Source organism: Emydura macquarii, unplaced genomic scaffold, assembly GCF_026122565.2.
Source record: "Emydura macquarii macquarii isolate MOO-44397 ecotype Brisbane River unplaced genomic scaffold, CSIRO-AGI_Emac_v2 contig_2422, whole genome shotgun sequence".
Taxonomy (NCBI): Eukaryota; Metazoa; Chordata; order Testudines; family Chelidae; genus Emydura; species Emydura macquarii.
Genome location: NW_027132559.1, coordinates 17,343,663 through 17,367,483, shown reverse-complemented (window position 1 = coordinate 17,367,483; position 23,821 = coordinate 17,343,663). Strand labels below are relative to the sequence as shown.

Here is a 23,821-nt window from a genome sequence, read left to right as displayed (position 1 = left end):
CTTGCAAATAAGCAGCTTGTATTTACATGCCTCTCAGCTGCAGCATGGAATTCTACAACATGAAGTTATTATTCCAATCATATATCATTAGAAGAATTGTTGGGAGAAGTTTTGATCAGTCCAGAAAAAAATATACTGCAGTGGAATCATTTAAAAAAATGATTCAAGCATTTATATGGCTGTAATGCATACCAATATAGCCATGTTTGAAATTTCACCATGGTGACAAAAGGCTACAAGCATATAAGTTTGTCTTTTGAAAAAAAACCCCACAATAATAATTCTATTATCATATTACTAAAAATCACAATGTCTTCACCAGGGTACTCAGTAAGGATGATAGAGAGACACAGGGAGAACTCAGACGAAACTGAACATCCATTGCTCATTTGCTCAATGTAAAGGTATAAGGGCCTATTTACAGCCCATCTGAGATACTGAATTATTTCTCTTTTCTTAAAATGACCCCACGTAACTGTAACTGGAAACTCTAAAAACAGAGTAAATGCTTATTATGTGGAGGATAAGTACTTTTCTCTCCCAGATTAATAAATTTAATTTTACAAATTGATCCAGCTCTGTAACAGATGGATTATTACCCTGATAAGCACCATAAATCTGTCCAGCTATGCAGTTTCACAATAGCTAGATCTAGCTTTTACTAATATTTTTGTGTTGGGGAGGATTTGAATAAACAAAAGGAAGGAGCAATATGCAAACAAGTTAAATACATCTTCTTAAATTTAGGCCCATATCCCCTTCCCTTCTCCCCCACCCCCCCATTGCCCCTGCACTAACATAAGCAGTGAGGACTCAAATCCAGGGACCACTTGGGGGACAAGGAAGTAAGCAGAAATAGTTTTAACACATTGTATCCTTTTCCAAACCTGCACAGACATTGTCACCCTTACATTCAGTGAGATTAGTGCTCCCCATTTATGAAGAAATAAAGTCAGAAGGCTGGATAGTCTCTGTGGTATCCTCCCTCTCTCCTCCCAGATTTCCTTATGGAAGCTGATGATTAGGCCTGGTTCACACAGGGGACTTAGGTCAATTTAAAGTCCCTTAATTCGAATTAATTACGCCCACGTTTACAGTGACACCACTGTTAATTTGAATTAAGGTGCCTGTAAAATCAAATTAATAAGACCACCTCTGCAAGTGGCGTAGTGCCTAATTCGAATTTGTTAATTCGAGTTAGTGTCAGTGTGAACATAATTGAGCTTAATTTGACTTAATTGCCCTCCGGAATGTATCCCATTATGCCCCATTTTCACCACTCTGGCCAATCGCGCTGTGCTGCTCTGTGGTCACAATAGCAGGTAAAGTCTCCTCCCCTCAAGACCCGGGAAGATTTGAATCTCCATTTCCTGTACTGCCAGCCTGGAGACAGCTTTGCCACTGTTCTCAGCATGGCTGCTGCAAAGCCCAAACATGCTCCAGCATGGAGTCAACCAGAGGTCTTAGACCCCATCGGGCTGTGGGGCAAGGAGTCCATTCTGGCTCAGCTCAGAGCCAGCAAAAGGAATCTGGACATTTATGGGAAGATATCCCAGGGCATGCTGGAGAAGGGACATCTGGTGAGTTTTCTTTCTTCAGTTCCTGTCTGTGTGTGTGTTTAATGCAAACAGAGAAATCCACCTCCCCCTCAACCCCCGTTTTTCCTATCTGTGAGGGTTTGGAATGCAAGCTGAGAAATCCACCCCCCCCCCTCTGATACTGTCTCTCTGTGTGTTGAATGCAAACAGAGAAATCAACCCCCCACGCCCGATCCTGTCTGTGTGTGTGCTGAATGCAAGCAGACAAATCCATCTCCCCCACACCCCCCGTTTTTCCTATCTATGTGGGTTTGGAATGCAAGCTGAGAAATCAATCCCCTCCCCACCCCCTCCCCCACCGCGCCCTAATCAGTTCCCAATAGTTCTCCATTTTTGTTTGGACCGCAGGCAGAGAAATTCCCACCCCCAAACTCCAATCCTGTCTCTGTGGGTTTCTGATGCAAGCCTATTAGGCCCCAGCCCTCCATGCAGTCTGCAATAGCTCTCCATTTTTGTTTGGACTGTAGGCAGAGAAATTCCACCCCGCTTCCAAAAAAAAAAAACAAAAACAAAAAACAACCCATCCTGTCTCTGTGGGTTTCTGATGCAAGCCGATTACCTCCCAGCACTCCATGGGGTCTGCATTAGAAAGTCACTTGCTACATTGTACAAAAGCATAATTATGGAAACTGAAACATATGTAGGTTCTTCCTCTTCCTCTTCAAACTAGAAGCAACATTGTATCAAGCCATCATTGTTGAAATTGATACATAGATATTTTCTTCCTAACTTTAAAAACTGAAGCTATATTGTATCAATGCATGAGTATTTCAAAATGTTACATATGTATACTGTTCTTCACTAATTTGACTGTGGCTATCTTGTTATTTTTCTTTCATTCTGTAGACACCTCGCCAGTGGCCCGACCATTAAGCAGTACTGTGCACAGACTGTCTCAGATTAGGAAAAGGAAGAAACTAAACACCCTATCCCTGGAGACAGTGAAGGAACCCTTCCCCCCCCCCCTTCACCCAAGATATGACTGTTCAAAAATAAATTTTTTCATCTTTCCAAAACATTTCTTTATTAAAGAAAATCTTGTTCATGAGGGATTTGTCAGGCACAGATCTGGAAGGGCGGTGGGGGGAGTGGGTATCATCAAAGGAAAACATACAGGAACCGAAATCAGGCTTCCATCAAAGGCAAGCAACATCCAGGAGGGATGGGGGGGGGGGGGGGGTTGCATGAGAAAAGGCAAGCCACATCCGGGAGGGTGGGTGCATGAGAAAAGGCAAGCAACATACAGGAACAGAAATCACTAATGCATCACTCATTGCCTGAAGCAATCGGGAATTGTTCTGCTGGATGTCTTGAAGCAGGGCAGCCTTGGCTGCTTCACCTGCTTGGCTCCATCTCTCAAGTTCTCCATGATAAGCCGCGATGTATTTGTCACAATCACAATTATAGTGCAGAGTAGAGCTGGCTCCATGTCTCTAAAGCAATGGAGCAAAAAAAAGGGCGCAAAAATCCTTTTCCTGTTTGTTTGGAAGGGGGAAAGGGTGGGGGAAGCAGCGATGCATCCTGGGACGATGACATAGCCTTAGTTGCACTGTGGGATAACTACCCAGATTGCACTGCTTTCTAATGGGAATTAAGGCTGGCCAGTGTGAATGCAAGAGACCAGCTCAAACAGCGTAGTGTGAACAGTCTGCTGCTATTTCTTTAAATCGGCTGCTGAAAGTCGAATTAAGCTAATTCGAATTAGCGCTGCAGTGTGAACATAGTGTTAGTCAGCACTATCTTGCTCCCCCTGCACAGTGAAAGCTCACCTGGAAGGCAGAAGGCTGCGTGGGAAGGATGCAAGGAGCAATGTGGAGGCATTTGGCTTCTGTGTGACTGCCACTTCTGGGTGATCTACAAAAGTTCCCTGAATATCTTGGGATATCTGCAGTACGGTTAGTCTCAACCCCTGCTGGTGTTGGAGAGGTAGTCAGGGCATCTCAATGAAAACTCACTACATCTGCAGGAGGGGCAGCACAGAAATCATCACCCAACAGTTAAGGCATGTCTTTTATTCTCCAAGGAAGCTAATGACCAGAGGAACTAGCGACCAGGGCAGTTTGAGGGAGTGGGGCAGATACAATTCATTAACATTCTGTAAACTGAAAACAATACTCCACCCCCCCAACCCACAGATAAAAAGCAAACAACAATAAAAGAAAGAGCTACAGGAGTAAGAACAGAATGGGGGCTCCAACAGAGAGGGAGCTATCCAATTTATTACACTAAATGCAACATGTATGATTACCTGCTCTATGGGCAAGGGGCATGTGTGTGCACTCAGTGCAAGGAGCTCCTGGCCCTTAGAGACAGCGTAGGGGCTTTGGAGACCAGGATGGCTGAACTGGAGGAGCTAAGGGACGCAGAGAGGTACACAGATGAGACTTTCTGGGACACAGTAGAACAGTCCCATCCCTGGTCTGACAACCTCTGTACTGTTGAGGGGGATTGATGTTCTCCTTTCCTGCGACTTTCAACAGGAGCAGAGGGAAACGATCCCATAGTTGGGACTCTCCTTCCAGATGATGTCATGGTATCCTCTTGCACTGAGGATACCTCTCTGGGGGAGGGAACTCCAGTTTTATTAGGGAAAAAAAGGTAATAGTAATGGGAGATTTGATCATTTAAAACATAGGTAGCTGGGTTTGCAATGACTGGGAGAACCTCGTGGCGACTTGCCTGCCGGGTGCAAACATTGTGGATCTCTCGAGACATCTAGACAGGCTTATGTGTAGTGATCGGGAGGAGCTGGAGGTCATGGTACATGTAGGTGCTAGTTACATAGGGAAGGATAGGAGAGAGCTCATGGAGGACAAATTGAGGCTGCTAGGTCAGAGATTGAAGTCCAGGACCTCCATGGTAGCATTCTCTGAAACGCTTCCAGTTCCACATGGAGACAGGTAGAACTGCAAGGTCTCAATGCATGGCTGAGATGATGGTGTAGGGAGGAGGGTTTAGATTTATTAGGAACTGGGAAACTTTTTGGGAAAGGGGGAGCCTATACAAGAAGGATGGGCTCCACCTAAACCAAAATGGAACTGGATTGCTGGCATGTAAAATTAAAAAGGTCGTACAGCAGTTTTAAAACTAAGGGCTAGGGAAAAGGTGATAGGTATGGAGAAGCACGTGGTTCAGACAGAGACATCCCTTAGGGGAGGATCTATTCATGGAGATTCTCTATATCCTAATAAGGAGGAGAGGATGGAAGAGGATAAAATATGGGTAGGATCTGATGAGAAACAGTCAAATGAAAAAGAGTCCCATTCAGTTACATCACATAATGGCAGACAGCTAACAAGTGACCATTTTGTAAAGTGCTTATATACAAATGCTAAAAGTCTATTTACTAAGATGCATGAACTTGAGTGCCTCATATCAAACGAGCATACAGATATAATAGGCATCACAGAAACTTGATGGAAGGAGGATAAATCAATGGGACACAGTAATACCAGGATACAAAATATATCAGAAGGACAGAATAGGTCGTACTGGTCGGGGAATGGCACTATATATGAAAGAAAGGATAGAGTCAAATGAAATAAAAATCTTAAATGAACCAAACCGTGCAATAGAATCTCTATGGATAGTAATTCCATGCTTGAATAATAAGAATATAGCAGTAGGGATATACTAACGGCCACCTGACCAGGATGGTGATAGTGACTGTGAAATGCTCAGGGAGATTAAAGAGGCTACAAAAAAAAAATTCAATAATAATGGGAGATTTCAACTATCCCCATATTGACTTGGTACATGTCAGCTAAGGACGGGATGCAGAGATAAAGTTTCTTGATACCTTAAATGACTGTTTCTTGGAGCAGCTAGGCCTGGAATCCACAAGAAGAGAGGCATTCTTGATTTAGTCTTATATGGAGCTTGGATCTGGTCCAAGAGGTGAATATAGCTGAATCACTTGGTAATAGTGACCATAACATTATAAAATTTAACATCCCTGGAAGGGGGGGAGAAGGGGAGACACAAAAGCAGCCCACCACGGTAGGATTTAATTTCAGAAAGAGGAACTATACAAAAAGGAGGTAGTTAAACAGAAACTAAAAGGTACAGTGCCAAAAGTGAAATCCCGGTAAGCTGCATGGAAACTTTCTAAAGACACCTTAATAGAGGCTCAATTTAAATGTATATACCAAATTAAAAAACATAGTAAGGGGACCAAAAAAGTGCCACCGTGGCTAAACAACAGAATAAGAGAAGCAGTTAGAGGCAAAAAGGCATAGTTTAAAAAGTGGAAGTTAAATCCTATTGAGGAAAATACAAAGGAGCATAAACTCTGGCAAGTGAAGTGTAAAAATATAATTAGGATGGCCAAAAAAGAATTTGAAGAACAGGTAGCCAAAAGCTCCAAAAAAATAACAGCAAAAATGTTTTAAGTAAATCAGAAGGAGGAAGCCTGCTAAACAACCAGTGGGGCCACTGAACAATCGATATGTTAAAGGAGTACTCAAGGAAGAGAAGGCTATTGTGGAGAAACTAAATGAATTATTTGCATCAGTCTTCAAGTTTGAGGATGTGAGGGAGATTCCCAAACCTGTGCCTTTCTCTTTAGGTGACAAATCTGAGGAACTGTCCCAGATTGAGATGTCATTAGAGGAGGGTTTGGAACAAATTGATACATTATATAGTAATAAGTCACCAGGACAAGATGGTATCCACCCAAGAGTTCTGAAGGAACTCAAATGTGAAATTGCAGAAATACTAACTATGGTATGTAACCTAGCATTTAAATCAGCTTCTGTACCAGATGACTGGAGGACAGCTAATGTGATGCCAATTTTTAAAAAAGGCTCCAGAGGTGATCCTAGCAATTACAGGCCAGTAAGCCTAATTTCAGTACCAAGCAAATTGGTTGAAACTATAGTAAAGACCAGAATTATCAGACACATAGATGAATATGATTTGTTGGGGGAAGAGTCAACATGATTTTTGTAAATGGAAATCACGCCTCACTGATCCACCAGAATTTTTCAAGGAGGTCAACAAGCATGTGGACAAGGGTGATCCAGTGGATATAGTGTACTTAGATTTTCAGAAAGCCTTTGACAAGGTCCCTCATCAAAGGCTCTTAAGCAAAGTAAGCGGTCATGGGATAAGAGGAAAGGTCCTCTTCTGGATCAGTAACTGGTTAAAAGATAGGAATAAATGGTCAGTTTTCAGAATGGAGAGAGGTAAATAGTGGTGTCCCCAAGGGCTCGGTACTGGGACCACTACTGTTCAACACATTCATAAATGATCTGGGAAAAGGGGATAAACAGTGAGGGGGCAAAATTTGATGATGATACAAAACTACTCAAGATAGTTAAATCCAAAGCAGACTGCAAAGACTTACAAAGGGATCTCACAAAACTGGGTGACTGGGCAACAAAATGGCACATGAAAGTCAATGTTGATAAATGCAAAGTAAGGCACATTGGAAAATACAATCCCAATTATACATATAAAATGATAGGGTCTAAATCAGGTGTTACCAACCACTCAAGAAAGAGATCTTGTAGTCATTGTGGCTAGTTCTCTGAAAACATCCACTCAATGTGCAGCAGCAGTCAAAAAAGCTAACAGAATTTTGGGAATCAGTAAGAAAGAGATAGATAATAAGACAGAAAATATTGTATTGCCTCTTTATAAATCCATGATATGCCCACATCTTGAATACTGCATGCAGATCTGGTCACCCCATTTAAAAAGATGTATTGGAATTGGAAAAGGTATAGAAAAGGGCAACTAAAATGATTAGGGGAATGAAAAAGCTTCCATATAAGGAGAGATTAATAAGACCGGGACTTTTCAGCTTGGAAAAGAGATGACTAAGAGGGGATATGATAGAAATCTATAAAAGCATGACTGGTGTGGAGAAAGTAAATAAACAGAACATGTTATTTATTCCTTCTCATAACACAAAAACTAGAGGTCACCAAATGAAATTAATAGGCAGCAGGTTTAAAACGAACAAAAGGAAGTATTTCTTCACATAATGCACAGTCAACCTTTGGAACCCCTTGCCAAAGGATGTTGTGAAGGCCAAGACTATAATGGGGTTAAAAAAGAACTAGATAAGTTCGTGGAGGATAGATCTATCAATGGCTATTAGCCAGGATAGACGGGGATTTCTGTTTGCCAGAAGCTGGGAATGGCCAATGACATGGATCATTTAATGATGACCTGTTCTCTTCATTCCCTCTGAAGCACCTGGCACTGGTCACTGTCAAAAGACAGGATACTGGGCTAGATGAACCATTGGTCTGACTCAGTATGACCGTTCTTATGTTCTCCTGATTCTGGCCTGCTTTGGGAACTGGAGAAGCTCCTAGCATAATTTAAATAGCTCTGGGGGGGTCTAAGTTAAAGTAGCCTTCACAGACCATCATATTGGCCATGGCTTACACCAGAACTTTGAGGGGGTCCTGAGAAGGCAGCCTAAATCCTCTGCATTGAGCAATCCTCCCACAGCTGAAATTAGGGCATAAAAGAAGCCAGAGTCAGAGTGAGAATCTCACCCTCTGGATCCATAAAACTTCTCCATGGGTCTTCATCCCCCTCCAACAGAATGATCTGCAAGCAATTCTACAAGTTCAAACTAGCTAAGGTTCCTGGCCCCTATTTGAATATGACTTAGTAGGGAGTTATTTGGTCCAAAGCCCACATGATGGTTTGGGCATAATAAGAAAAATAGATACATTTCCTACCTTACAGAGTATTTCAACAATAAATTCACTTATGTTTGTGAAGCACTTTGACACTACGGTGATGGGGAGCTGGTAATATAAATATGTAGGTAGACAGATGGAAAAATCAGTTAATTATTCTGTTGAAGGTTAGGTTAAATTAAGAAAAAGAATCCCACTAAGATCACATACAACACAGTCCTCACTGTAACACACACTGTTAAGTATGGTTAAATCTGAAGCTGTCTACATTGAGACATCATCAAACACTTTTTTCTTTTATTGCTTAGATGAGGTAGTATGCTCATTGTTTAAAACAATGTTACCAGAAGAGTAACCACATACTATATTACTATAAGGGGAGCTCTCAGTCATCTGAATGTTGGTGCACAGTATTTTCACTGGGACACCAGAATGATCTACAGAAGTATGGACACTTCATGAAATTAATTATGAATCTGTTAAGATTACCTAACTTTAGCTTCCTGCTCTGGAGCCAACCTTCAGCAGAGCTACAAGTGAAACTATTAAAAGTTACAGTTGCATTTTGACTTGCACATTTTGGTTAGCAATTCCATCCCTTCCAAAATGAAAAACAACTCCGATCTATAAACAAACACTGTCATGTCCTTTAAACACTAAATTGGCAAGCTTTGAATTGAGAGAAAAAAAGTAAGAGAATAGGTACAAATTACATTACAGGTAATAGCAGTATTTAAAATCTTGGCTATGCTACTGTCTCACTATATCTAAAGCAGGATAGGAGACACTGGGTGCAGTTTAATTAGGCTGCAGCTTTATTGTTAATTGTCTGGAAATACCTAGCAGATACAAGGTACTGTCCAGGTCATTTCATGATCATTTCAGTATATATTGTCAGATTCCCCCACCCTTTTTTCCCATTTTGATCCCCAGCCAACCCACTGCTGGGACCTTACCATTCCCCCCCCCTCAAATAAGGGTTAAGGTGAGCTATAAAGGAGTGGGAGTTTGACTCTCAGCAGCACAAGTCACAGGAGCCCTGAACCCACCCATTTCCAGTCCTTTAAAGAACATCTCCTTTAAATCCTTTACTAATCCCTTTATCTGATCACTGTATACCTTCCCAATGTAATATCTGCACTAGACATCCCACGTTTACGTAATGAGTTCTGACATCTTAACCTAACTCTCATTCCATGTTCACCCCAACTAAGCCCCGCCCCACTAACCTGCTGTGGGGAAGGCAAACACCTCTCCCATCCCCTCCTTGGCCTATCTGGTAGTAAGAGAAAAATTCCTTCCCCATCCCCTGAGAAAGGAGTGGATAGCACAGTGTCCACAGTGGATCCTGACCAAACCTGGTATTTTGCCACTTCCATGGGCGAAAGAGTGGGAGCTTCTCTGACTGGTCTGAGTAAAAGAGGGCTTCACCTGCCTGGTTTGTACTTCTATAACCTCCATCCTCTTCCAGTCATCTAGGGAGCTGGGTCAGCATCCCCATGTTGGTCTGCTCTGTGCCTCTCTACCCCATAAAGAGGTATACACTTTCCCTCGACAAGCCAGATAATTGCCGCCCCCCCACTTAAAGTGTGGTGCAGTCAATAGCAAGGCAGGGATGAACACATATTAGAAGAAAAAGATCCAGGAAGCCTGTTTTTAAAGTTGTTTGGATCTACTTTGACACAATGATCAAAAATCAATTTTAGATAAAGTAATTTCATTACATTAACAGTAAAATCCAACATAAAATAATGCCAAAGAGCAAATCGCATTTTATAAATATAGGTTGGGTTTTTTTTATCATTATATTCCCTCTAAAGAAAGCCCCAATAATAATAATTCTTCTCATGAATGAAGATAAAGGTCATAAGCAAGCTTGCTCATGGATATACACACAATAATAATTATAACATAGAATAACAGAAATTAGAGAGGAGATCCACTAGAATTAGGTCATCCAGTCAAGTCTTCCTGGCAATCAGGCCTTGGTTAACAGCTTGCAACAAACATTTATGCAGTTTTAGTCCTTCCCAGATGTGTACTGGCACAGACTGTAGATTTTACAAATATGTTCAATATTTAAAATTATTCAGTGATTGATTTATGCAAAGAAGTTTCACCCTTTGGATTGGCTGGAATTATTTGTTGAGAAAACTAAACAAAATATTCTCAATTCATAATATGATAATGAGGAGTCTTGTCCTCATATAGAATAAAACTTTCAAAAGTGTCTAAATGATTTAGGCTCCTAAGTCACTGAAGCACTTTTGAAAAATGTTCCCATACAACTTTGTCCTCTGATTATATGATCAAGCTTTTAAAATTGGATGGCAGCAGTTAAGGTTTTACTTCACTTTTCAATAAAAGCCTGATTTTGGCCCCATCTCTAAAATCTTCTTTCAGCATAAAATTGGTATGTAGGGTCTAGAGAGTGGGCAAAATTAGAGGTTTACCAGACAAGCCTTTTTTTAGCCCAATGTTAGGACAGTTAGAAAAATGTTCCAATTTTAGGCAGAGCCCAGCTTAAATATAGAAAGGGGAAGAATTTACATGGACGTTATTAGGTTACTCCTCTAATTGAGATATAGAACTATTTCTGAAAAAGCAAAGGAAGCCAAGATTTTAAATTTGTTTGGTTTCAGATAGTAAAACGGTTTAAGTGTTCAAAATGACCTTTCATAAATCTTGACACTGAGAAGTTGTTAATGTAAGTATGATATTAAATGCTAGATAGTAAATATACACAATTCTCTAAATAAATAGATCAAGCAATCAAATATGGAAATAACTAAACCATGCAGTGCAATTTATTGCTAGAGTTATTTGATAGACATATACAGCTTACATTTCTGTGGCTTAAAATTTGCCAAAGATGTATTTAAATTATATGATATATGATGTAAAGTTTTCCATACACATTTATCAGCAGCTAGATCTTAGATTAAAAGCCATTCCTTAAAACAAAATAACCCTAATCGTGACAAATGTGGCTTGACATAATATTTACATACATCAAATCAGAATGAAAGCAGTTTGTTTAAACCACAGTATCGCCTCTATGGTATTTTGTAGAGTTAAATTATTCAAATTTATAGTCTGTCCTTTTTCTGAATAACTTCATTTCTGGATTTAGAAGAAAACAAGTCAAGTAATTTCAGCAAAGTTCACTTTAGTGAAAGGAGACAATACAGTTGTTGTCATGTTTCTCTGGGAAAAGTCTGGCTCTTGGATGCTATAATTGCTTTAAAAACGTTCAAGTAATTGACATTTTTACATTTTCTGTACTGACTACTGACAACACAGTGGAAAAAAATCAGCAGCATGCACTCTTTGGGTATTTTAATGGAGTCAACATGTTCTTTTTGGTTGTTTAAAGCCAATGTCACCAATTATATGAAGTTAATTATACTGAAATCTTTTTATCTGTCTTAAATGACAAAATAAACCTATTGTAATATTATGTTGCACTAGTAAAACAAACTCAGGTAAAATGCAGAAGCAGAAAATAAACAAACAGAGACCTGGAGTTTTTGGTGTGTGCAGTATAATATTCCAATTATAGTGTCCTAGAAATCAATGTTGTGTTTTTTCCTGACCTCCCAAACATACCTCTTGGATCTTACTACAACTAACTCTATAGAATGTAGCAAATCCTACAACAAAATGTTTATTTATGTATTTATATAATGCCTATTATAGCTGAAGGCATCTTTCTAAATTTTTCAACACATTAAAATCGTGTGAAATTCAGCAATACAGAATCTTAATTCACATTTCCAAATACACAAAATACATGTTTATAGGCTCTCCCACAAAACAAAATCCAAAGACTTTCTAAGCAACTATAACGGGAAATAACTGGATAATCCTTTAGTATCCAGTGCTTCTGGTAGGAACGGTATTTAAGGAATTATATAAGTAGTGGAGGAAAACAAACTTCTATGTAATCCTATCAAACCACTGAGAGTGTCTGTTGGTTGAACTTTATTCTCACTCAGAGCCATCTGGAAGTCTTAAGATTCCATCAGCCTCCAATGGTGGACCATGAAAAAAGGCCTTTTGCCCCTGAGGAAAAGCTGTCATTTGACCTCAAATCTAAGGTGGCAAGGGTTGGTCCATGACAAAGCAGAAACCCATTTCCCCCACCTCCAATCCCTTTCCATATACCACAGCCAGAGTGCAATCAACTGTGAATCAACTCAGAAACCACCTGGGATAGTCTCATGGATATCATGGAAGCCATGAAATCCTGAGCTGATACAGAAGAACAGTCATCTATCTATTGAACTGACCATGAGATATTTCAGCCTTGGTGTCATGTCATAATCAGTTTCCTCATTATGTGGTTTTTGTTTTGTTTTGAACATTCTAGGATTGGATCCCTTTATCCTGGATTTTGGGGGAGAGGAGAGTTATTCTCTGAATTTTGGGAGGGTGAGCTCCATGAATGGAGGATGGATCTCCATATACATTACACTGTTTGAAACTTAGGTTTTGTTTATAATTTCTTTGCTCACTGTCTTTAAAAAAAAAAAAAGGGGGGTGAGGGCTCAAGAGGACAGATGAGGAATAATATTCTAAAATGGATGGAGCCAGGTGGGCGTGAGAGACTCATGAGTACTGGCTTTGTTTTGGTAGATTTGACTTCTTTCACCCCCATTAAAATCAATCTGACATTATGCCTTTTTACTCACTAACCCCTTAAATGTAAGAGTTTAAAAGGGACGGATGAGCTATACATTTCAATTATATTTAAGATGGATAGATATAATTGGATGAAAGGCTCCTGCTTATTGATTATGTTTTGCTTGACTTAATTCCTTCAGAGAGAGAGAGAGAGAGAGAGAGACTGTGTGTGGCGGGGGGAAGGGTAGGAGAAGGCTGGTACGGGTGACAGTGTCTATGGTGATAAGAAGTTCATTGGGGGTGGAATTTCTGTTGGGGGATTTATGCTGATGATTTATCAGGGTTGGGAAAATCTGTAGAGAGGAATTTCTATCTATAGTATCAGGGTGGGTAAAATGGACTTTGTGGCCCATCCTGCTGGTTCTTATTTGAGCACCCAGATGTGTCAGCTGCATCCCTTTAATGCTCACCTTACGGAAGCCAGAAAGGCTGAACAAAGATATCCCAAAGCACCAAAAGAGCTATAGGAATGTGTTCTTTCTCAACAACAGTATCCAGTGGCATTAACAGTTATGTTATGTAATCGTATCTTGCACTCCTTAAATCAGAAATTCAAAAAATAAAGACTCAGATTTAGCTAGATATTTATACCATGCTCATCACAGTGATACCCAAGCCCATAGAGTGGATCCAGAATCTTTACTTTCATAAACATATATATATATAAAATAGTCCTCATAACATGACCTACTGACCTAAAACAATTTCTTATTTTTTAGGATTAATAAAATGTCCCTCTTATTGAGATACTTATTTGCAGTGCTTTGTTTTAGAATTATTGCATTGCTTCTTAATTAGATATGGACAGTGATACAAAAAAAAAAAAAACCACACACTTGCTTTGCTTTCATAAGAGGGAACTTTAGGTCCATAACCCACTGAAGATGTTCATGCATAAACAAAGTGTTGTTAATATTTAACATGAAACCAACTGTCAAAAATGTAGTCAACAGTGAAAAAGCTATGATACAAGTAAAATTACTTTGTGTGATTTTGTCTCTCCAGGATGACAAGCTCCTCTGAGATGGGATTCTATCTCTTAATAACAAACAACTTCTGTCACATAGTGTTCATATCATATTGGTTTTACAAATCAATAGTGTCAAAAGTGGTTTAATGTAGGTGCAGAGGAAGTAGTAAAAAGAATGATTGATCAATGCTGGAAATAAAATACCTTATTTCAATAAAAAGTGAATTTGTGTGAATGAGATGCTTGTTAATTTGTTTTTGAAAAGATTTTCTTAAGCATCAAATTACATGACAAAATAGCTTCCTTTTTGATATGCAAGCCTAAATCTTCAAATTTTAAGAAAACAAGCTTGAAAATGCCAACAGATAATGGAGATTTTGCTCTACACTGGGTTTTTTAATTTTTATTATTACTCTGAAATACTGGCATAAAATCCAGCCTTTATCAAATTGATCACCGCTATGTATACAACATATATTCTCCTTCCTTCATGAACTTACATGACTTGGTATAGCAGTTGTTCAGAAGTTCAGGCCATGCACCACTATTTTTTATGCATGGAACTTAAAGCCAAAGCAAGTTTTGCATGTGAGTCAGTGGAAGGGAGAAATATACTCTTGCTCAACAGTGCATGTAGCTCATTTACTGTTGAGTTAGAAACTAACCATGTTAGGTTCAAGATACCAATCCTCCTGACTTATTAGTCCCAAAATTTGAAACTGAGGAAAAATTCAGATTTGGAACTAATAAAAGTTAAAAGCATTCATATCCAGATTAAGATAAAAACAGAGCTTTACAAAAGCACTGAAAAAGTAATAAAAAGACAATTCAATTTAGCTGTATGGAGTTTCCATCAAGAAGTAACAGGAGAGCCACTGCTATGGTTTGGAGTGCAAATGAGTCATAGCAAGTGGGGACATGGGCAGAGAGTGTTACTAGACTGGACATGTGCCTATGATCTTGATGTTACACATTAACTTAAAAACAAAGTTTGGTAGGCAAAGGCTGTGCTAGGTATCACAAGCCGTGTGTATGCAATGTAGTTTATTGTTTCTGCAGCATACCACTATACACAAAACACACTGTTTTGGGATGCAGGTAAGTCATAGAACCTGTGGACAGACAAATAATGTAAGACCAGATGTTGAAGAGGGGCTTTTCATATACTCAAACTCCAAATGTCACAACATTTATGACATTGCCACCAATACCAAACGCCAGTTATTGCTCACTTTGGGGCATACTTCTGGCAGAAAGAGCAGTTTGAATCAAAGTAATGCTTACTGGGAGTATTTTCAATACAAGAGAACCCCAGGGGCACACGATGGATCACAGGGTCTGCTGGTAAGAAGCACATCACCTAGCAAGAAGCAGGAGAGAATCAGTATACTTTCCAAAAGACCCACTGGTATTTTAGCTGCTGGGTCCTCTCTCTCCTCTCAACCAGATGGGAAGAAGGGAGAGAAGATCCATTAATGCTCACCACCTACCACCAAGGTAAATAGAAAGAAAAGGAGTCATCCTCAGATGGCAGTTGATAGTTGATAGTTAAGAATCTAGCCCAGGGCCTTGCCAAGAAGAAAGGATAAGACCCAGACAAAGAAAGCTCTTAACTTTTTCCTGAATTCATGGGCTTTAAATTCAAAGTCATCTTCATATATGACTCTTGCATACCCACAAGTATTCAATAATTGCTGGAAAATACCCTCAGGAAGCACATCTGGAAAGGTTAAACTAAAAAAAAAACAGATGAAAAAATTGCCGCAAAATAGAAAGCGTCACCAACAAATTGAGAGAGAGACTCTCAGCTCTGACAACATTTGGGATTCAAGCGCATTCACATGTTAACAAATGCATTGTCCTATGCCCTCTGATATACACCACAGGCAAGTCGGACACCAGATTTATGTAGTTCTAGCAAAAGATGGATTTCTAAATAAGACTTTCATACATTTCAAACAAAATATATTTTACTATTCTCTCACTATCAATAGGCAATTTACAATTGCTTTTCACTGCATCAGCAAAGCTCATTTACTTCTCTGAGTCCTAAACAGTTCTACATCCAAAAAAGATTGCAGCAGGAGGGTATCAAGCTTTGCTACTCTCCTAGGCAGGATAACTGGGAGTGTCAACTTTTTATGTATTCTCAGATGCTTCAAGTAATGACTAAAAGGAATGGACAGATTCAACATTACTTACTCTCTTACTATTATTATTGTAGTAGTGTTTGGTACTTTGTATCTCTTTTTAAGTGTTTGTCAGATTGAAGCACCTAAACACATCAACAAAAATATAACTAAAGACATAATTATATAGAAACAATTTGCCTATATCAATCGAAGGCAGGAGCAAAAAACAACCAAAAAATTACATATCTTAAAGTACCTGAAACGTTCTCCAAGCTGTACAAAACTTAGAGACACTTCTAATCCTGCTCAAAACTTTACCCTGGCTACAAACCGTGGTTAAAGTCTCACCTACAATACAAAAAATAGAATTATTGGCCAGAATCCTAGGTGTAACCAGTTGTGCTTGGCAAAGGACTCAGATTGGGGGTGAGAGAGAAAGGCAAACTTTCCTTTCCCCTTGATCCATGGCCCAGCCATGCACTGAATCAACCCCAAAAGTAACTTAGAGCAGCTTAAGACATCCTCTGAATTATACAGGTTGGAATAGTTCTCCATGGGACTGTGCTGTTGGCTGGAGACGTCTGAAACAGCGTGCTCCAGCTCAGTCCCCAACCCCCAACTTCCGGCCTGCTCATGAAGAGCCCTTGGGCTTGGTGTGTGGGCTGGTAATGGATGGCATAGGGCCAGCTATGCCATCTTTATACCACTTAGGGATTTCTCCTTATGTCAGGGAAACCATGGCTATCCTGTTAGGGCAGCTCTTCATCTCCTGTGTACCCTGAAGCTGTTCCATGTATGGAGGCAGCATAGAAGAAAAGAAACTATTTTGAAAAAGCCCAATAACAGAACTTCAGTATAATCAAGTTTGATCATATGCCAGAGGGTGGGTTAGATTCTCAGAACCCCTTTAAAACTGAAAAACATTTCCTTCACTGCTCTCCAGGTTGGGAACCTGAAAACATGGCCTGCCTCAAATAACCCAACTCTTTCCTCAGCATTTAGAATTCCATTGATCCAAAGATCTTGGGAATCCTGGTACATTAGGATGCACAGGTTTATTGTATGTAATATTCATTCCTGAAGTGGTTTTTTTTCAGGTTTGTGCTAAGTTTAAGGCTCCAATTCAGTTGCAGGTTCCAATACATATTTGTCATATCAAATACAGAGAATTGATTAATTTATCAGACTATTAATTGCTTTACTTAAGCAAAGAATTTCATTGACAACTTCTGGGCTTTTTTTAAACTGAGTTTTCCTTTAATTGTTCTCTATAGGCAAACTAGCTTAGCTTAGCTTGCTGAAGGCAGCAAAAGTTATCTTTTCCTGCTGAATCCTGCAGGGAAGGTCTGTAAGTTAGCATGTCTTTGGCAGCAGCTATGATCTTGACTCTACCTGAGAAAAATCACAGTATTTGTTAAACATACTCTTAACTAAAGTGAGCTAGAAAAATGATGCCCCTGGGGTAAATATGAATTCATATATGCTATTAAAGTAAGAAGAAAGTGGGTTAATAGATCAAGAGATTAGTATCTCTTCTAGTATCTTTTGTATCCCTCCTATCTGCCCACACCACCTGACAGCAAACATTACAAATTGAATTCCACTGAAAACTAAATCTTCAACAGGCGAATAGACTGTTACCATTCTGGTTACTGGTTTGAAGCTATTCAACTGATTTCTGCTGCAGTTTTTTGAAGTACTGAATTCCCAAATTTCAAAGCTATACTAAAATATTCCCATAATATTGTCTTTGGACAAGGTGGTAGCTTTAAATACAGCCTTCACTCAAGTCCACTCCTGAAAAAAATGAACTGTATTATGAAATGGCTTCAATGTGCTTTGGTCAAAATTGCACGCCAACTGTTTAATCATTTCAAAAACCTCTGAATGCCACAGAAATACCAGAATTCATTAGTGAATTTGGCACATGAATTGCCACTTCTTGATTAAGCAATAAGTCACGATAAGCTGTGTGTCCTAGTGAAATATCAACATTTGAAAGTCCCTGGGGGTGGGTGGAAAGGCAGAATCCAGGGCAGTCCAGGAGGATGTTGTGGTGAAGGGCTCCTAAAGGAAGATGTAGTTCTTTTTCTCTCCCCACTTCCTGATTTGGCAAGGGGGTCTGGGATAATTTATTCTACCCCTTCCTTCTTAGTGCATCTTTTGGAAGTGTAGAAAGCATTCTTCTCTATTGTTTAGATCAGACGAAAAGTTAAAGAATCCTTCTCTGCTCTCCATGATTAGGACAGATGGCGATCATTGAGTTTTACTCTGAGCATCCAAGCAAGTTCCATGAGAGGTTTCATCTTTACTCCCCCTTCTGCCTTCTAGACTATATGAAGATGCTCAGTACAAGAAATGGGAAGTACCCAGTTAGCTAGGTGGAACTCAGAACATCCAGTCAATGATGGCAAACTAGGCAGAGCTACGGAAGCACAGATTATGTTCTCCTAGCTCTGTTTTTTGTGAATAACTATACAACAACCAAATAGGCAATATTCAGGTGGCTGAATAGCTCCTGTACTCAAGATATTCAGAAAAATGTACTGTTCAATTCATCCATACATACTGTCTATGTGAAGAATTCAAGAGTGAAGGGTAGCACTAGTCAGGAGTGTTACAGCATTTAGTTTTAAATTCCTACAAAGAAACAGCTTTTTTGAACAAGTACACTTCCTACCATAGAAATAAATTGTGATACCTCATATTAAATGTATTAAAAAAATGTAAAAGTAACTACTGAACATGTGACTTTATACCTTTTGATGGCCAAATATAATATAATTGACAAGACCGGTGGGACATGAGGGAATAAAAATAGATAGCTGGTTACTTGGACATAACTCCCAATCTAGCTGAAATAGAGTCACAGGATTTGATGTGAAAAAGCCTCACACAGCACAGCATAACTTGGATACTACAGAATACTTATGAGGAAAACACACGTAAGTCATTAACTTATTCCATAATTAGTGCAGACAGTTTTTGTCATTTATTATTTGTATTTGGGTAATACCTAGAGGCCACAACCAAACTCATGGTCCTATTGTGCTGGGCACTGTTCAAGCATATAGTAAGAGACAATCCCTGACCTGAAGAGCTTATAATTTAAATAAACCAGACGGAGAAAGGGAAGTATTGAGATCCCTAGATTGGGAAATGAAGTATAAAGTGCCCAGGATCACAGAAGAAATGTATGGCTGAGTTGAAAACCGAACACACATATCCTAAATCCCAGGCTACTAACCAAAAGACCATTCTTCCTTTCCATTTTACTGCTGTTCTGCTGCTTTTTAGTCATGTCTGCCACATTTAGGAGACAAAAATTGTTGGAAAAACCTATGTAAAAATGATATGAATGTTAAAATATTTTTGAATACTCCCAGGGCCACCAGGATGCAAGCTAGCAATAAACTGAATACAAAACTTTTATTAAAGTGAACATAAATTTGATAACTCATGGCTCTCAACACACTTTCCAGTTTCATTCATTCAAGCTATGTCCATTATTACTGCAGCTCTGCTTATTGGTTGAAAGAGTCCCATGAACCCATGAAATGAAGTTACCCTTTAGTGAGGTTTACTTTAATAGTTCCACATTTTACAGGAAAAATACATTTATAAAAGGCATAAGCAAACATATAGGACTCTCTCCTGCAAGGTGCTGAATACCCAAAGCACAGTGCAAGTGGCACCCAGCACATGGTAGGACTAGGCCCAAATACATTGATGTTTTTGACCTTGTGGCTTTGGACTTTAAACCCATTGTAGGTCATTCAGTGCTCACAGATACACTCCAAAATAAGCAGAGGATCTATCCCTGTGATGAACTCTGCAGTTTAATTTCTTGTCACATATATGGAAAATTATGTCCTCTCAGCTACCCCAGTAGGCCATCTCTAGATCCTTTCTAAACATGCAGAAGTCCTCCTACATTTCCACAAGTGGACAATAAATATTCTTATCAACTTCCAGAATTATCTGCTCTTACAGTTCATTGAAATTCTATTAACACTTAATTTCATAAGAAAGCAGAGTTTTCTGAACAGCAGAAGAAACAGAATTCTGACTCGCATTATGGCTTTTTTTTGGGGGGGGGGTCATTTTTTGCTTTAAAATGTCATTTTTACACATAGCAATTGAATATCTCATTTTCAGACAGCTTACTAAAACATACACAAGAATAAATACATGTCTTCCTGCTATTTTATTGGCTGTAATAAACTCCAAGGCCTATTGCCAAGAGAAAATTTTATGAGATTTACATTTGATTATCAAGAGGAGTAAACGTTTGACCATGTCTGAAAAACCAAAGTAAGAAATCACTGTATAATCAGATACATGCTGGATGATATGAACAAACAAAGTCAAGCTTCCCAGTGCCTTTATTTACAGTTTATCACACACCTCTCTAACCCAACACATTGCACTGTTGCAGGGATTATGAGATTATATATTAGACAAAAGCTGATGGCATATGGAGTGCATGGAGAACCTCTGTTTATGGAAATGCCAAAATGAATAAAGAAAAAATGATGGGTAAGTTGGTAGAAAAGCTGTAAGGAAAGTCAATTTTTTAATTAAAAAATGATGTAGCAGAGACAATGCTAATGAGCCTAAATTCCCACAAGAATATTTTTACTATTTATCTGATTTTGATGTCTCGACTCACCAAGACTTGAAGTGTCTTCACTTAGACTTGGTTAAGGGAATATTTTTTTTCATTACTATAGTAGAACAGTACAATTCAGAACATTAGGGCTTCTATATTAATCAGAATATTTTAGCCACTCACTGTCGCTCCCTCACAGTTACCAGACCAAAAACTGAGGAGAAGAGCTTCTCTCAAAACACATCAGATTTCTCTAGTCACATAAAATATCAGAAATACCTGGAAGTTCTTCGTAAATGTCATCATCTATTGGTGCAGTGCTGACTGGTGGAGTAACTTGATCAACGTCATCATATTCTTCCTCCTCAGGAATGATATTAGATCCCAAGTCTGTTTAATAGCAGTTTAGAAAGTTAGCATTTATGAGAAAAGAAGAAAAGTCTAAATGGATGTTTGTGCAACATATAGAACACTATTTTAAGAGGAATTTTACTGAATCTTAAGAACAAGTGCTATTGACAATGGAATTACTTATATGGGTCCTTGTAGAAGAAAAATATATTAACTACTTTGGTTTTCAGATCTCGTAAAAGATCTTTAAGATTACTTTAATTTTCTTCAGCTGATGTTTAAGTTAAATTGTGCTCATCTTCTAGGTACCATTTAAAATGTTATATGTTCATCAGATTCTCCAAGAGGTATAGGTATAGTCCTGCCTACAAAGAGTTTTAAGACATATAACATATTTGGAAAAACAGAGTCCTGGAAAAAAAGGAAGTAATTAAAGCAGCACAACGTAGCTGAGAGACAGCACATGCTGTCTGAAGCCTGGATTTAAAAAAAGGTTATACTGTATTATGCACATATAGTACATCTGTTAGTAAATAAAGTTATTACTATTCATAATAAATATTATTTAAAAACAAAGGATATCATTTCACTGATTGACTTACCTTGTAATACAAATTTGATTTCCTGTACCCATTCCTCTGCTTCTTTGGGAGTAGCTGCTGTAAACTACAAAAAGCATAATATTAATACTAGTTATAATGGTAATATAAATACAACCAACACCACATTAGTAATGGAAGGAAATGTAGCATTCTTGTCACTTCGTCAAGGAACCATTAGTAATTCTCTTCATGTCTTCTGGTACTTTTCTTGCAAGGATGCTTCTTATAATGTACAGTTAATTTTGACAAATTTACGTAATTGAAGCAGGGGATGATGGATTTGAAACTCTGATCAGCAGCTGGCAGCTGTGCAGAAAAAAGCTGCTTCTCTTCATCAATGTCAAAGCCAGAACTGATGAACAAAATTTGCCCTTGACAATTAGAAGACACCCATGAATTTCTTTAGACTGCTGGATATAGTTTTCTTAAAAATGTTCTTGTCAGATTCCAACACACTACCTGACAACTTAATTAACTGGCTTTCAACTGCAATCTCAGATATTTAAAACTTATTAAACTTACATTCGATATTGATGCCTAGCTGATAGATCTTTGAATTGCATAGCAGATATGTCCTTCTACCTTGATGTTCCTCCCAAAGCCCTAAGCAATACAATATGTATTTAGCTCAGATACTCTCTCTTTGATAACTCCATTTTTTTATTATATAATTCATCCAAAAAAAATCAGACCTATTATATATAGATATTATAGATATAATGCTAACACTGAAATGACCAATAGATAAAAGTGATGGATTTGGTTGTTCTTATTCAAAAAGATAGTATTTGAACTTAATCTGAATTTTAAAAAAATGTATTTCCTATTATATGAATGTACAGTGTAAGCAAGCCAGAGTTCCTTTTTTCATTAACATGTCAGGGAGAGCTGTTTTACTGAAATGTTAATGTCTCCATAACTGGAATTGTAACGGTTTTATCAATTTAATTTCAAGACGACATAAGAAGTCCAACCTGATAAATGCGTTTATCGGGAGCCGAGATTTCAAAACAGCAATCTTTCTTTCCATCCTTCCGAAGAGTATTATTCATTCTGACGGTGTAGCCATCTATAGCAAATTCACCTTTCTGTTGTTTGTCTGTTGGAGATAAAAACAAAGTTAGAACTTCAATCACTGCAGTGTATGTAAGCAGTCCAGCAGATTATCATTTATTCAGATTTTGTTTTCTTTTTCATGAATATTACAATGAAGACGGTAATTTTTAGCAAAAGAATTAGGTGATCCTTTTGGAGATAAAGCTTTGTTTTAAAAGAAGGTATAAACCAACATACATTTTTATGTAGGATGCCTAAGGAATCCCACAGGGAAATGTTTGCAGATGGTGGTCCTATTTAGTAAGAAGTGCATGCTATGACACTGGTATCTAGGGAAAGCTAAGAACTGGAACTTGGAACTTGCATGACAAGCTTGCCATTTATCAGTCTCTCTTTCAGGTTCAGTAGACAAATGGCAAAAGCTGTCTAGCTCAGAACTTGCTGAGCCCCTTGCTAAACTTGCCACCATCTTTCCTCAAACAGTAAGCTTCAAATTCACTTTTAAACAACTGTAAAAGCCTCTCTTCCTAACTGAATCCTCTTCCAGATGTACCTTCTTTGGGCAAACTCTTGAACCAATTTAGAAGTTCATTCAATACCTGCAATGTGTTCTAAAAGTATTCTCCACCTAACACTATAACTATTGAATTACTAGCCAAGAAGAGGATTGAACCCACTTTGCGCCATGTGTTTATATCACAGACAATTCCAGATCACAATTTTATCAATTCTCAAGGTTCTTGTTTAAAAGGGGCTGACTACAGACAGATATTTTGAAAGTGAGACATTGCTTAAAAAAGGCCCAAATTTACACACAGAAAATGTTTGGATCAAGATACCTCTGTTTTCTTTTAGAGACTGTACACTCTTCAGGCTAGGGCCTGAGCCTTCTTTCTATGTGGAAAGTGTCCCATTTATTTTGCTTAATATTCAGAACAAACAAAACATTAATAAGTAACAACAATAATGTTGAGATCCATAAACTCCATATACCATACTACTATAGTCGAGGTAAAGATGACTGAAGTCTGCACTATAGATCTTCATCAGCCATACTTTGCCCATAGCTAGTATGCACATGAGAGCTAAATAATTAAAGTAGCTCTTACTAAGACCTTTTCTACACTAGAAAAATATTAATTGCTGATGAGC

The 23,821-nt window shown here is 38.5% G+C and overlaps 1 protein-coding gene across 2 annotated transcripts in view; it reads right to left on the bottom strand.

Moving 5' to 3' along the window:
- Nucleotides 1-23,821, bottom strand: part of SKAP2 (src kinase associated phosphoprotein 2) — a 142,455-nt gene that overhangs the window by 24,284 nt on the left and 94,350 nt on the right. For both annotated transcript variants that reach the window (XM_067562024.1, XM_067562023.1), the window contains exons 7-9: nucleotides 22,588-22,712; nucleotides 21,614-21,677; nucleotides 20,940-21,050 (exon numbers count right to left, since the gene is read on the bottom strand). In XM_067562024.1, coding sequence (XP_067418125.1) covers nucleotides 20,940-21,050; nucleotides 21,614-21,677; nucleotides 22,588-22,712 — 300 coding nt within the window. The remainder of the gene's footprint in view (nucleotides 1-20,939; nucleotides 21,051-21,613; nucleotides 21,678-22,587; nucleotides 22,713-23,821) is intronic.